Consider the following 14370-nt stretch of genomic DNA (forward strand, 5'->3'; position numbering starts at 1 on the left):
ATCAACTTCTGCAACTAGCAGTGCCAAGTCCTTTTGCTGGCACAATGAGGAGGGAATTTATATCGCTCCTTAACCGAGGAACTTTACAAATAATTAACAACAGTACAAATGAGCGTAATGGTGCAGTTGAGGTGAATTAAATAGATGAGAGGAAGGAATGGGGCAAATATGTGATGCGTGAATGCATTGAGCTCGAAATTGATGACAGTACATTTTGATGAATGTATTTAATGAATGGGGTAATGAGTGGTAACCATATAATGAGAACGTGGTGAGGGAATGGTAACGATGGTGGTGGTTATGAGGGGGGGGGGGTTAATGAAAACTGCATAGCTGGCTGGCTATACAGCTACGACGAGGTAGAGATGGCAGCGACGACAGCCAGGACCTGAACCCCCACAACAGCCCCGAACCCCCGTTTGCCTTTTCCTTATATTCACCCAGCGTGTCCAAGCCCCGCCCTTGGTCATGCCCAACTCCTGGAACTCTCTCGCTGGTTCCAGGGGCTTCCAGTTCAATCCCCTCCTTGACCATTGGCCCAGTTACGGCCCATTGTGTTCGCTTGCATGTGTTGTTCTCTAACGCACCCATCGCCACCAGATGGCATCCTGTCACTACATCTGTGTTTCTTCGCTGTTTACAGACAACTACTACTGAGGCGGGAAGACTTTGGAATATAGCGCCATGATTGCTTCTTTATTGGCTACAGACCATGTGACAGCAGCCATCGCACGGTGGGGAGGAGGCACACGGGGGCTGGGGTGAGGATTAGTTGAGGGGGGTGGGTGCAGGTGGGGTGGGGGCAGTCGATGGGGGGACTGGGGGTGGAAGCTTTCATGGTGCATTGTAGTACAGTTGTACTCCAATACAGGGACTCCTCTACTTACGAATGAGTTAGGTTCCAGAGGTCTCTTCATAAGTCGATTTGTTTCCAAGTCCAAATTTACTCCTGTTGATTCCAAACATGTACGGCATGTACACTAAACACGGGGAATGGCTTTAAACGTCGTTTAATCTCCTGTAGATGTAGATGCCACTGGATAATCATGGTCTACAGATGTAGATACCACTGGTTATTCATGTTTTGCAGATGTAGATGCCACTGTTTCTTCACGTGGCATCTACATGAAATACGGACAGGTTTGTTTGTATCTCTGAAAGTTCGTAAGTCTAATGTTCCTAAGTATAAAAGTCCCCCCGATCACGTCGTTTCGGAAAAAAAACATGTCATCACTTTATTGTTAACACCACTACCTGATTTGCGTCACCTAAACCCACTTACATCACTGAAACCATCGTTTGTCCTTTCTCATATCCATCACCACTCATCCATCGCCTTGACCTACCTTGTAAATTGCTTCGATCTACATTGTTTCCATATACATCGTCACACTTTTTCCGAACGTTTTCCAGATGTAAATTGGGATATTACTTTATATTTGTGGTATTCTATGGACATTATTAAGAACGTCTATTACCACTGCTACCACGGTGACCTTTCTGGCGAAATTCATTCGTTAATTTATCCATCTATAGTCGTCTATCAGCCTGACTTTTTAATCTCATCCGTACTTTGTACAACTACAATACTGGTAACAACACACTCACCCAACCACTCAATCAGCCACTCACCAACTCAATCATCCACTCAACCAATCAATCCCTCACCCTTCACACAATACTGCAGGCCACAACACAACATGCAACCACTCACTCGATCACCAAATCACCACATAAGTCAACTGTTTACGAATGCAATCAATCCCTCACCCACTCACCACACCGCAGGTCACAACATTTCATTTATTTTGAGTATGACCACGTAATGATATTGCCATTTTTTTGTGTCATTACAACCCTCCACCATCTGGGATTCTGTGATCTCAAACCTGATCATGTAGAGCAGGGCTAGGAAACCTTTCAAGAAAGGAAAGCCATTCTTTTTTTGTCTTTGACCATAATCGTTTGATAACCACAGCAGCGAGTATACAGCAGATCACAAGAAAAACATTTAGAGTTAAAAAAAACTCAATTGGTGATGGGATAAACTGTTGCTTATTTAGTTTTTTTCCTCCCTGGTTATTCATTGACAATATAGTTTTACTGTTGTACATTTTGTTGTCACTACCAAGATACTCCACAGACCCCCATTCCCTGCCATATTTAATCAATTATCTTTAGGTGAAATCATATTTCAGATTAACGTGTTTTTGTTTAAATGGCTGCCCACAACGGGGAAGCCAAAGAGCCGCATGCTGACTCTGGAGCCGCAGGCTGCCGACCCCTGCTCTGGAGTCATCCTTGTGTAGTCACGTAGAATGAGTCACTAGAGTACATAGCATGGGGTGCTTGGAAAGAGGAGGATTATGGGTACAGCAGCCCGGTCTGCCAATGAGACACATGGCTGGAGTCTGGAACCTTCTGGTGAGATCAGGAGGGGGCCTGGCCGAGGGCGGAGCCTGGCCACGCCGGGGAGAATATAAGGGAGGCTCCGACACTCAGTCGGGGCTGTCGTCTGGGAAATGAACTCGTCATGCTGCCGTCGTCCTCGTTTTCACCTCCTCGGCGTCGCTGGTCGAGTAGCATACGGACCGTGGGTAGATATCCCATGTGACTATATGGAATGGAATAAAGGATGTGCCTCCAACTCTTAGTATGTCCACATTGATACACACCACCGCGCTCTGAATCCAGAGTGTGACTTTATTCCTAGCAGTAAGGATTTTCTTCTTTGCTTAGTTTAGTTGAATTTAAATCTCCAAAAGTGTAGTCTTGCTTCTGCTATTTGTGAACAATACATTTGAGGACGAAAATTATTCGCCTGACCTATATAAAAAATACTGTTACGATACATAAAGATGTATTGGCAGTACACCGGTACAGCATAACGCAACGATCATCATAGAACAGTCTGACGATGTCGTTGTTGCCCCTTGAGTGAGCCTCAGACTCTCCATCAGAAGTGGCACTTAGATGCAGCAGTTGCTTTCCCATTTGAACGTGTGGTGATACCACCACGAGTCGTAACCTTTTAATGCCACCGTTCGCCCAAAATTATTCCAGAAATGAATCGAAGAACCGTCTCGATCAAGTCTAGGGCAAGAGCAGTCAAATCTGCCTTTGGAACACGGAGCCAGCCAATCGTCATCAGGCGGGGTGCTGCAATACGGCAACAGACTGCGAAACTTCGTGTTCAGCCGTTCATAAACATTCGTCTTCTGACAGCTTCGACATCACGAGAACAGATTCTAAGGCACCACCACCCCACATTTATTTTCTGACCGGGATTGAGAGTTTTTTTTTTATATCGCGCACCACCGGTGTACCACCAATACGTTAATTTGCAGAACAGTTATTGAAAGTGAACATTGTTTGTATAAATAAATACATAGCTGATGGTCCCAAGACACAACCTTTACTGGGCTCCGCACTTCCCATTGCCGACTGGTTTGGTTGTATGCACTCGACAGATGCTCATGAGAAATTTTGATTGGGACACGTGGCATTTTACAATGAGCGCTGTGCGCTTGGGATACATCTTCAGACCGACCTTCACAATGATTTACATGTGTGTGCGTGTATTTATATTTCAGAAACCATCATCGTCGACTACAAAGATGCTGGTGTATGCTCATCTCCCGCTGTTGCTCCTGCTGGCCCAGGTGTTCATTTAGCCGACTGACGTTGAAGAAGCATGATTCGATTTACGTGCCAAATTCTTCTTTAATATTCAAACAATGTTTTACTGCTGATCTACAAAGCACACATTCTGCAAAAGTTTGAATACTGTTGTCATATCTGGGGTGGAGCACACCCAGTTCATACCAGTCGAGGGCAATTGATAGAATTCAGCGCAAACTAGTCGTCTTCTTCTTTGGAAGGGCATTTTTCGGGATTGGAACAATTTAAAAATGTATGTTGAGATTTGATATCCACTCCGACTGCTTCAGGAGTAGCCTCGTGGATTTGTTTCAACTCGCGGTTGAATGATCCGATTGGGCAGTCGTTCACGATATGTTTACATGGTCTGAGATGTTGCTTCACAGTCACAAACTATGCAGGCAGCTGTACGACTGCTTATTCCTACTAACGCTGTGACGTAGTTATGTTTACTCAATCGCGTTATATCCAATTCGCATCAGAATAAAAAAAATGTGTTCCCTAAACACATTAATCACATTATATCCAGTTCGCGTTATGAAAACAACACGCAGCATTATAGGAGAACAGACTGAACTGAGATTATTAGTCGAATGGTCTATAGTGTTGCATCAACGGTGTTTGTGTTGCATGCTTAGTGTTGTGCACGTGGCACGTGTTGTGGGAGCGATTTGTCGGGTGTGTGTAAGAGTAAAAGTCCGCGTGTTGTGTAATGATTTTGGTGTTGTGTACATGGCACGTGGTTTGGGAAATATGTTTTATATTATTGGTGTTGTGTGCATTGCATGATGTGAGTGGTATGTGTAAGATACTAATCAGTTCGTGGTGTGATATTATAGGCTGTCATAAAATACAGTTAAATTAACTATTTTTCCGCAGTTATCACGCATTGATACGCTTCCAAGCAGCACTAAGCCTATGTACTGTATATTTTACTTTTTTTCGAACTGTTCGTAACCAACCGTGTTAATAATCAGAGGTGGCTATTAGAACGGTGGAGATTATTTCTCTAAATTTCAATAGATTTTCCAAGAAGTATTGGCCAGTAATTATGAAACGAAACTATCAAATTGGTCCGGCTAACTGCGACAATGGAAACCTAGACATTATATTGCTGACAATATATTATGTTATATCATGGGACCTTTTTGCCAGTATCAATGTATGAAAAATAAGAATTGGTGTTACCCTTTCTGGCAGTTTAAAGAGGTGTAAAGATGTTCAAACACCAAATAGATACAGTTTTGCAAGGCATCAAGTCTGCATTATCCACACAAACTTGTGGAAAAACATGCAAACTAACATTGTCTTTTGAACTCAGCCTACATTACAGACAGCCCTCTTCATAACTTCGTCTCGCCAGTGTTAGACTAGATAGCGCCAAAAGGTGAACAGTACAAGACAATGCGCGTATCAGAGCATTTATAGATACCTGCCAAAGGTATGTATTTGATGTTTGAACATCTTCACACATCTTTTATTGTCAGAAAACGTGAAACCTATTGTTATTTTTCACACTTTGATACTGACAAAAGGTATCCCATGTTAAAGCTGCTCACCCCAGCTATAAATGCTCTGAAACATACTATGTTTGCTAACATACTGTGAACATTTGCAGACGTGTTGCTAACAATCCTATTCGTTATACCTAACATGTGCAGTGACTGACTCAGAGACACTAAGAGTAGGAGGCACTCTTTTTATTAACACGGCCTGATAGTAACACTTCGTAACTACGGTTCCCAGTCAGGACAGCTGGTAGACTGCCTGACTGGCGACGCCGAGATGGTGAAGGCGGAGACGATGGTGAAAACTCCAGCAGCACGACGGGATCCCACTCCAAACGACAGCCCCGAGGTCCCTGCCCGGGGCCCCTCTTACACTGTCAGCGTGGCCTGGCTCCGCTCCTGGCCACGCCCCCTTCTGGAACCTACTAGCGGGTGCTCGATCGCACTTGGTCACGGCGGGGTTTACGGCATGGTACTTGGCTATTTTTATTTTACGAAAACCACACCGTTGGAGAGCCAAATCCTCCGAAAGTGCGGAAACACACAAACAAACCCACCAACCCCGCCACAAACCCACACACAAACAATTTGACTTTTATATAGATAGATTGTGTGGTTTTAAATAGTACTGTGGTTTTAAATACTACTGTGCTCACCATTGATGGGTGTTGAAAAAAACCCACATCAAATCGTGGAGGGACGTGTACAGCATACCAAAGTGACGAAAAATAAGCTTTAATCCTCGTTTATCTCTCTCTCTAGCTCTGCTCACGTAATTCCAAGTCGCGGGCCCCTGCCGTGTTTCTAGTAATATCACCCTTCGGAAATCCCCGCGTTTGCAAGGCGCAAATAGGGCATACTACACAGGTAATGTGATGTAACACAGACACCGAGAGACGCCGTGGCGACGCTGGGTGTGAGCCAAGGACGCGTCATGCGCGTTTTGCTTGGAACTGTACTGCGAGAGGAGACGAGAAACGAAGAATAGAACAAGCGAGATTACAGGTGAGGTGGGAACAAGGAGACACGGGACAGCCGAGGAGGCTGGGGCCTCTGAGTTCTGAGCAGAAGCGTGATACAACATCGCAAATCCAAGGGTTACTGAGGAGTATGAAAATAGGTTTTCCCCTTTTTGCTGGCAACAAAACAGGTATTAATATTTAGACTTAAAATTTTTGTGACTGCAGGAATTAATATTCTTGGTTATTTCGGTAAAGTCACGTAAATAGAAAAAACCCCCACGACGTTTCGATCGCAACACAAGCGGCCTGATGAAGACCACTTGTGTTGCGATCGAAACGTCGTGGGTTTTTTGCTTTTATTTTATATTTTATGTTTTCTATTTACGTAGCTTTACCGAAATAACCAAGAATATAGGTGTTAAGATGTTAAAACACCAAACTGAAACCTTTTACAAGGAATAATGTCTGCATTAACCCCCAATACCTGTGGTCAGGATGCAAACAAAAAACATACTCTGATAATATATGCATTGTCTTTGAAACTGACGCCAAAAGGCGTACAGGAGTAGTTAATGAAGTGGTTTTTTAATGCGCTGAATGTTAATGAGTAGTTAATTATGGGGTAGTTTATGCGTGTCGATTGTCAACGTATATAGTTAACACGTAAGTAGTTAATCTGTGATGAGTAATGCGTATTTTATGAGTGCAGAATTAACTAGTGAGTGGTTAATTCGTGCTGAGTAATGAATAAGTGGTTAATGAGTGCCTAACCTAGTGAGTAACTATCCAGTGAATTGAGGAGTGGTCAGTGCACCTGTTTCATGTTTCAAGTGATCATGTAATTGTCATCTGCCCATAGCAGTATACGAATTTATAAACTCTCCAGTAGTAGTGGTGTGACTGTGGTCATGTAGAACAGACTGTAGTACAACGTATATCGGATGATGCAATGCCCCCAGATCCACAAATACGAAAGACACATCACAGTGGTCCTCACCTGGTAAAATAAAAATAGTTAATAGCAGTCCGTTTTAACTTCCTATAGTTCATCTTAAGTATGTTATGTATCGTGTCAAATACCATTACGATCTATATTTACTATTACCATCTACCTTATAAGTGATACTTTAACAATGTGAACTCAAGCTTGGAGAGAGTTGAATGGAGTTCAAGAGAACTCACAAACGCCTCCTGGTTGCGAAAGACCCAACGCAGAGGTTCCCTGGGTTTGATCTTCCATAAATCTGCTCATTGTCCACCCTCGCCCGCACAGCCCATGGCAGTAGTAGATGCGGATACCTGATGCACAAATGGAAACTTTGAAGCTCTCCAGCAAGTGTGCGACTGTGGTCATCCAGAACAGAGGCCGTAGTATGGCGTAAAACGATGTGATGCTCAGATCCACAAATACGAAGGACATCGCAGCGACGACGATGATGAGACACTACTTCGCTTGCTTCTGACGCAGCGGTTATCTGGCTTGGCCATCTGAATGGCTAATTATAGTTGTTGCGCCTCCTTTACATCAGCACGCCATACACGAAAGAAGAACAAGTTGGTGCACGTTCCTCTCCTGCTCCGAGTCTCACGTGACAATGTAATGCTCGGAATCCACCCTCCCACATCGCAAGGCGACCAGAGTGAAGGAAGAAGAACACAGCAACCAATCGCATGGAGACAAAGAGCTCGTCCAGCACGCAGATTGGTTGCCTGGTAAAATAGGATTTCCATGTTTGTGTGTCTTGAGTGTTGGTGTCCTTCCCCCACACTTCTGATTAGCATGGTTGGCTACGTACGGTGGTGCATAATAAGTTCAATATGTGATGCCGCCGCCACGAAGCCGTTCGGCAGGCGCCCCATCCCCGACCTCGCCACCACCAAGCAACGGAGCCAACCCCTTGTCTCCCTCACCTCACCTCACATGAACACACCCGCACGCATTTCCCCCCCCCCCCCCCCCCATAGAGCTCCGAGGGGAGGTCACCTGGCCGACCGGTTTTTATCCGAGAAACCCTTATCGGGATTAACTCTCACGGTTTCCGGCGATCAGGGAATTGGATGACCTCCCCCGTGCTACGTTGCGCCGCGGCGCTGCGACCGGCCTTAATATGGTGTGGTCGCGGCGTGGGGCATTCGGCCACCGCGGTTGAGGCGCATTTCCCCCCACACACACCCCCACGGGTCGACGGGGCAAGCAGGGGAGGGACGGGACAGCATGAATAGCGGGACCGCAGGAGCTGTTGCGTATAGTCATGGAGGGTTGGGATAATTACGCTTGAGCGCGCAGGCCCTATTGTTAGGGAGGGTAAGGGATTAATTAGGATGTACGCCGCCAACGCCGCTCACTGATTAGCATATCAAAAGCGCCCGGAACCGCCGTGCGCGCACTCGAGGTGCGCGAGCCCATTGTTCAGCGCAGCATCCCCTTTGAGGTAGGGAGAATAAATAGAGGGGCGCAGAGGGGAAATCGCTCTCTTCTCTCCAGCGCCAGGCGACAGGACGCTCTCCAGTCCAGCGACCCGAACGTCCGTAAGACGCATCGAGGCACGCTGCGAGTACGGGATCAACGAACCGCCGTGGGCATCCAACAGGGGGTAAGAAGGTGAATTAGAATCATAGCAGACAAATCGGGAATAGGTATAAAGGTATCAGCGTAAGCCAGCCTCGTCGACTCACTGATTTAACATCTAGTTCCAGGTAGCGGATAATAAATCATTAATAGCGAAGCGTGGTCTCGCGTGATCTTGTCGTGCAGCGTGAGCGTGTGGGTGCGCGGGTGCACACAGTGGTTCGCCACGTGAGTGAGCGCTGCGCGGAGCTGAGCGCGTGGGTGAGCGTGTGTACGCAGTGGTTCTGTAGTGCTGCGGCTCGCCTCGGGGGAGCGCTGCGCAGAGCGGTGCGAGAGTGGGTGTCGCGTGTGTTCACTCCGTGTGTGATACAGGTGCACGATCATAACGCGAGTAGTCAGTGTGGAGTTGGAGTGCACGGAGCAGTGTGTGTGTGTGTGCGTACATTCGCTCCGTGTGGGTCGCAGGTACGCGATTAGGAAAGGGAGGTATCGTGGTAACGTAAAGGGGGACATAATACTACGCGGTATCCAACCATGCCTACTACGCGGACCCGCGGTGGAGGGGAATCCTCGGGCGACGGCTCCCACACCATGGGTGAGGAACTTAGCAGCGGTTCGCTCAGCAGCGGGGGGGCGATTGATGATGTTAGCCCGGCCGTAAGCATCATCGAGGGAGGGATCTCGGGGGCTAGTGACCCCGACAAATACACCGACATAGACACACAAAGATCTATAGACTCGCACAAAGATCCATAGACTCGCACAGAGGCCTATAGACTCACACAGAGACACAAACTCACACAGAGACCTATAGACCCAACACAGAGACCCATAGACTCACACAGAGACGCATAGACTCACACGAAGACCCATAGACTCACACAGAGAGCCATGGTTTGTTGTCCTTTCCCCGGACCTCCGATTAGCACAGTTCGCTACGTACGGGGGTGCAAAAAAGTTTAACATGTGTAGTGAGCGACTTCCGAGACAACTTATTTATGTCTCACACTTTAGGCACAATCACTTTGATTACATATATATATATGGCTACGCATAGCTGACTCATCTACACAGCCCCATCGTCGGCATCTAACTATATAGCTGGCTGACTAATATAGTGACGACGACGATGGGAGCCGTGCAGTTGATCGGCCACGCGGCCGGACAACGAAGAAAGATGACGACGAAGACAGCGATTGCAGCCAGGACTCGGACCCCACGACAGCCCGAACTTTTGGTCACATATCCCTTATATACTTTCCAGCGTGGCCAGGCCCCGCCTCCGGCCACGCCCCTTTCTAGAACCTTTGAGCAGGTTCCCAGATCTTCCCGACTGATTCCGCCTTTTACCTTTAACCCAGTTACGCCCCCTTCTAGTTGGTTATTATATAACGCACCCATACTCGTGATTACCCCTACTGGTGTGAGTCTATGTAGGTAGGTGTACTAACCCTACTGGTTAGTACACCTACATACATAGATTCACACAGAGACCCATAGACTCACACGTAGACCCATATAATCACACAGAGACCCATGGTTTGTTGTCCTTCCCCCGCACCTCAGATTATTACGGTTGGCTATGTATGGTGGTGATACATACGTACATAGGAATCTGCACTGACAAGCACTGCCCAAAGAGAGAGCACGCTGCATATTTGACACCGATGCAGACCGCATACGCGTTGGTGGACAGAAATTAGTGCAATACTCATACACAGACTGTTTATTTATTTTAACACGTTTTGAAGTCACGTGTTTCAGCCCAATGCATTGTTGGATATCTAAGATTATTGAATTCGACTGTCTTCCTTGTGCTGTAGAGAATGGCCAATGCATTAAATGTAAACGAATAATTCTAACGTGCGTGTCTATGACCACCATATAAATAAACTTAAGATTGGAGAACCTTTACTGATCCAAGAGATGCCAAGAGGTGTTCCCCACTAATTATACATAAACCAGCGCCAGGGTTGAACGAGGAATTACCGACGCTGGAAACACCACGGATAATTCCTCAGCACGGGCTTGGCTGGCAAAATGTAAAGGCCGAGAGCCCTGATGTTCCACTTCCTGACAGCCACTCCAGGAAGCATATGGATGAGTAAAAGACCAATGGTTCAGCCGTGGAATAAAAAAACTAAAAACACAAATATTAACTGTTTAAATTTAACTAGGTAAGGCCCCACTTAGCTATGTAGCTCTTTTTCAAAAGGTACCTGGCTATCACAAATGATAGCAGCTCAACGAAGTGGCTTATCACATGGACATTTACAGCAAATACTCTAAACGCGTGATGTTGATTCTAAATGTGGAGGGAAAAACCGGAGGACCCCGAGGCGAATCCACGCGACCACTGGAAGAGAGACATCGCAAACTCCAAATATACAACAGGTGTCAATGTCGGGAGTTAACCTACGAGCTCCTGTAAACCAGGCAAGGTAGTTAACATCTTTCAAAATTTAAAGAGTTAGAATGGGAAGTGAAGACGGTTAGAGGGTGGAGAAAGAGATGACGATGAGATTGGAGAAAGAAGGAACTTGGAGATGCTGGAAGGTTCAGGAGGAGAGGGAGATATTAAGGGCACGTGATGTGAGCACGTACCTCTTACGGAGATAACGGAACTGAGAGAGATGTGCAGTGAAACAGAGTTGTAAATAAGAGTGCAGTGTGGTGTTAAAGACTCTTGGACGATGTTCTGCTATAACGCGGTGGTATTTGCGTTCCTGAAGAACACCACGTTATGTAAAAATCGTGTAAAAAGAAATCATATATAATATATGGTGAATCACAGTCCGTGATAACACGCAAGATGCGTACGCAGGCTGAACAAAGACCGAGGCACGTTGGTAGCATCTAGAAGTATCCAGCAGCATCCCAATGCCTTGTATGATGATGCTATGTCAAGGTATAGCGCGACGTAGTTCTGTTTACTCGATCGCGCTCTATCCAATTCGCATCCGCGTTATAAATGTAAAGGTGTAATTGGGCGAAGACGCGCCATCCCCATGCAGTTAACCGGTAGTAACGGCTACATGCCAACATGGGGCAAAAGAGGGGCTGAGCTCCAGTGCTAAGAGACTATGGCCCATGAGTGCCCAACGGTTACCCTATGAAAGGGTATGTTTAAAGGGACAGACCCCAGACCCCAGGAGGGGGGCTGAGGGATGACATCACCCCCAGATCCTTCTCGAAGGTTCGGGAAGGAAGGTGTGGCCAGGGCGGGGCGAGCCACGGCCCTGCATAAAAGCTGGACCCTGAACGGTCCCGGCAGTCATCGTCCAGCTGAAGACAAGAATCCTCCTGAAGAGAAGAGCCCAAGGGCAGAACCATAGCCCTGGCTAGGGTTGGCTCTAGCTGTAACCAGTGAAGACTGAAGAGAAGAGCCCAAAGGGCATAGCCATACCCCTGGCTAGGGTTGGCTCTAGCTATAACCAGTGAAGACTGAAGCTTCCGTCAGTGAGAGGCGTATTAGTCTGGAGGGCAACCTCCATTGTGTATCGGGTGTGAGGGGCCGTTACCCCTCTGTGTTAAGTGTTAATTGTTAAATAAATTCCGTGTTGCTTCAGAAACTCTCTCCTTGTCATTCAACCCACTACAACTGGCGTCAAAAGTGGCCAAATCTACGACTATGGAAATAAAAAGAGTTTCACAATACATTAATCGCGTTGCATCCAATTGGTGTAATGAAAACAAACACACGGCATTATATGAGAATGGAGACTGTAGCCCTCCAAGGAATCGACGTGTGGACGTCTTTTACACAACAAAAACAAAGATCCCCCATATAGACTTAATAGACTGCTGGGGCAAGTGCTGTTAGCGAGCACCTATGAAAGCTGGAACAACACACGAGGGGTTTTTGGTAAGCCATTGCCTCCTGGGTGGCGATATTTACACACCGCAACAGGTACTCATTTGAGGCTGCCCGACCTAGGCGAGGCCCAGGACCGGTACAAATAACCGTCACTGGTGTTGGCCGTGAGCGGGAATTGAACTCGGGTTGTTAAGTTCAAAGCGCAGCGCGCTAACCACTACAGTAACGCTCCCCATGGACGTTTTTTACACTTAACGTAAAATCTGGTTTAAATAGGTGGTCACCATTCCTCCTGCCTATGCCTTAAAAACTGCAATCCTCCCTTGGTTGACATTGGCAGCAGCAGGAGACAGAGAAAATGGGAAAATGGGTCAGATTCATATATATTTGTATTCCCATTGATCCTCTTCGTTTCGTTATATTGGGTCACGGTTGTATCCTCGAGTTACTTGCAGTTACTTGGGCAATCTCGTTTGTAAACCTCTGCAGGTGGCTTAGGTAGTCTTGTCATTGGGGATATGGCACGAGGAGGCGTCGCTTAAAATGTAAATATTCCTTTTCTTTTAAACAAATGCATGGGTAGCCAGCACAGATATGGAGTTCATCATTACCTTACCCGAAGCATGTTGATTACCACCTATGAAGTAATACAGTTGATCGTTTTTGTTTAGCGCTGGGTAACTGTAACAGGTGACTACATATTAAATTATTTGTGAAATCGTTTATACTGGATAGTGTTTTCACGGCAGTGCCCAGGATTGAAATATTTAAATATGCATTCCACTACCTCCGCTTATGTCACTGTCATGGAAACAGTGAGAAAGTATGTTCAACGGAGTGTCCGACGCGTTATTCGAAGCTATCCGCTAGTTTAGCTTTGTCACTGAGCGTTTAAAGCAGCGCGTTCGCCTCCGAAATCAGTGCAACGAAGGGACCTCCTTCCTGCGTATTTGCACTGCTTATGCGTTCAAACAGATTGTGGCTCTCCTCTTGACGGATCTGAAACCGTGGATTGTTTAACATATAAATTATAATCCTGCAACATTATCATAGCATAATCATAGTAGTATCATTAGTAATTGTATTGATGGTTTGTGTGTGGAGTACTATGTACACCAGGGCATCTCAGAGCACCGTGAATACCATGAGAAAATTACACCACTTCTTCTCATCTCGTCTCAAACATCTTCAAAGATTACCCCTAGAGCAGTGGTGCTTTTTAACCTGGGGTGGTGCATGATGCCCTTTCAGGAGGTGCGAGACATGGCCAGATTTTTTAAAAGGTAAATAATCGAAAACACAAATCGGGCATTAAGTACAACTATTTTTCGATTTAAAGCTTTCGTGACTGCAGGGATTCATCTTCTTGGTTCTTTCGGTAAAGTCACAGCGAAGGGGAAAGAAAAAACATAATGAAATTATTTTATTATGTTTTATTTTTATTATTTTATTATTTCCCTTCTACGTGACTTCACCGAAAGAATCAAGAAGATACAACTATTTTGTTTCATCAAACCCTATCTATTCAAGATTATACATTTTTATCTTGACTTAAAGCTTTTGTGACTGCAGGAATTCATGTTCTTTGGGTCTTGCGGTAAAGTCACGTAGATAGAAAAAATATATCATGACGTTTCGATCGCAACACAAGCAATAGTCATCAGGTGAACAAATTTAGTGGGAGACCTGCTACAGCAGGATGTTATATAGGTTTGAGATGGGTGTAGCCCAAGGGTAAGTGTGGGGGGGCTAGAGATGGAATTTGCGTGACAATGTAATATCGGAGAGCTGATATACCTCCACGACTACGAAGCTCTGGAGGTGGCCATTGTATTGTCAGAGATTAGCATGTCA

At 45.9% G+C, this 14370-nt stretch overlaps 1 protein-coding gene across 2 annotated transcripts in view; it reads left to right on the forward strand.

Annotated features, from left to right (window-relative positions):
- LOC133359882 (elastase-1-like) overlaps positions 1–6300 on the forward strand; it is a 39447-nt gene extending 33147 nt beyond the window's left edge. Inside the window, exon 8 of one of the 2 annotated variants that reach the window (XM_061578444.1) lies at positions 3594–6300. In XM_061578444.1, the coding sequence (XP_061434428.1) occupies positions 3594–3674 (81 nt within the window). In that variant the 3' untranslated portion in view covers positions 3675–6300. Of the gene's footprint in view, positions 1–643; positions 750–3593 lie in introns of those variants that run through there. The other variant, XM_061578445.1, reaches the window with a different exon arrangement.
- The last annotated feature ends 8070 nt before the right edge of the window (positions 6301–14370 follow it).

Source organism: Lethenteron reissneri, chromosome 66 (assembly GCF_015708825.2).
Source record: "Lethenteron reissneri isolate LAM-NWPU_2019-01 chromosome 66, ASM1570882v1, whole genome shotgun sequence".
Classification (NCBI taxonomy): domain Eukaryota; kingdom Metazoa; phylum Chordata; class Hyperoartia; order Petromyzontiformes; family Petromyzontidae; genus Lethenteron; species Lethenteron reissneri.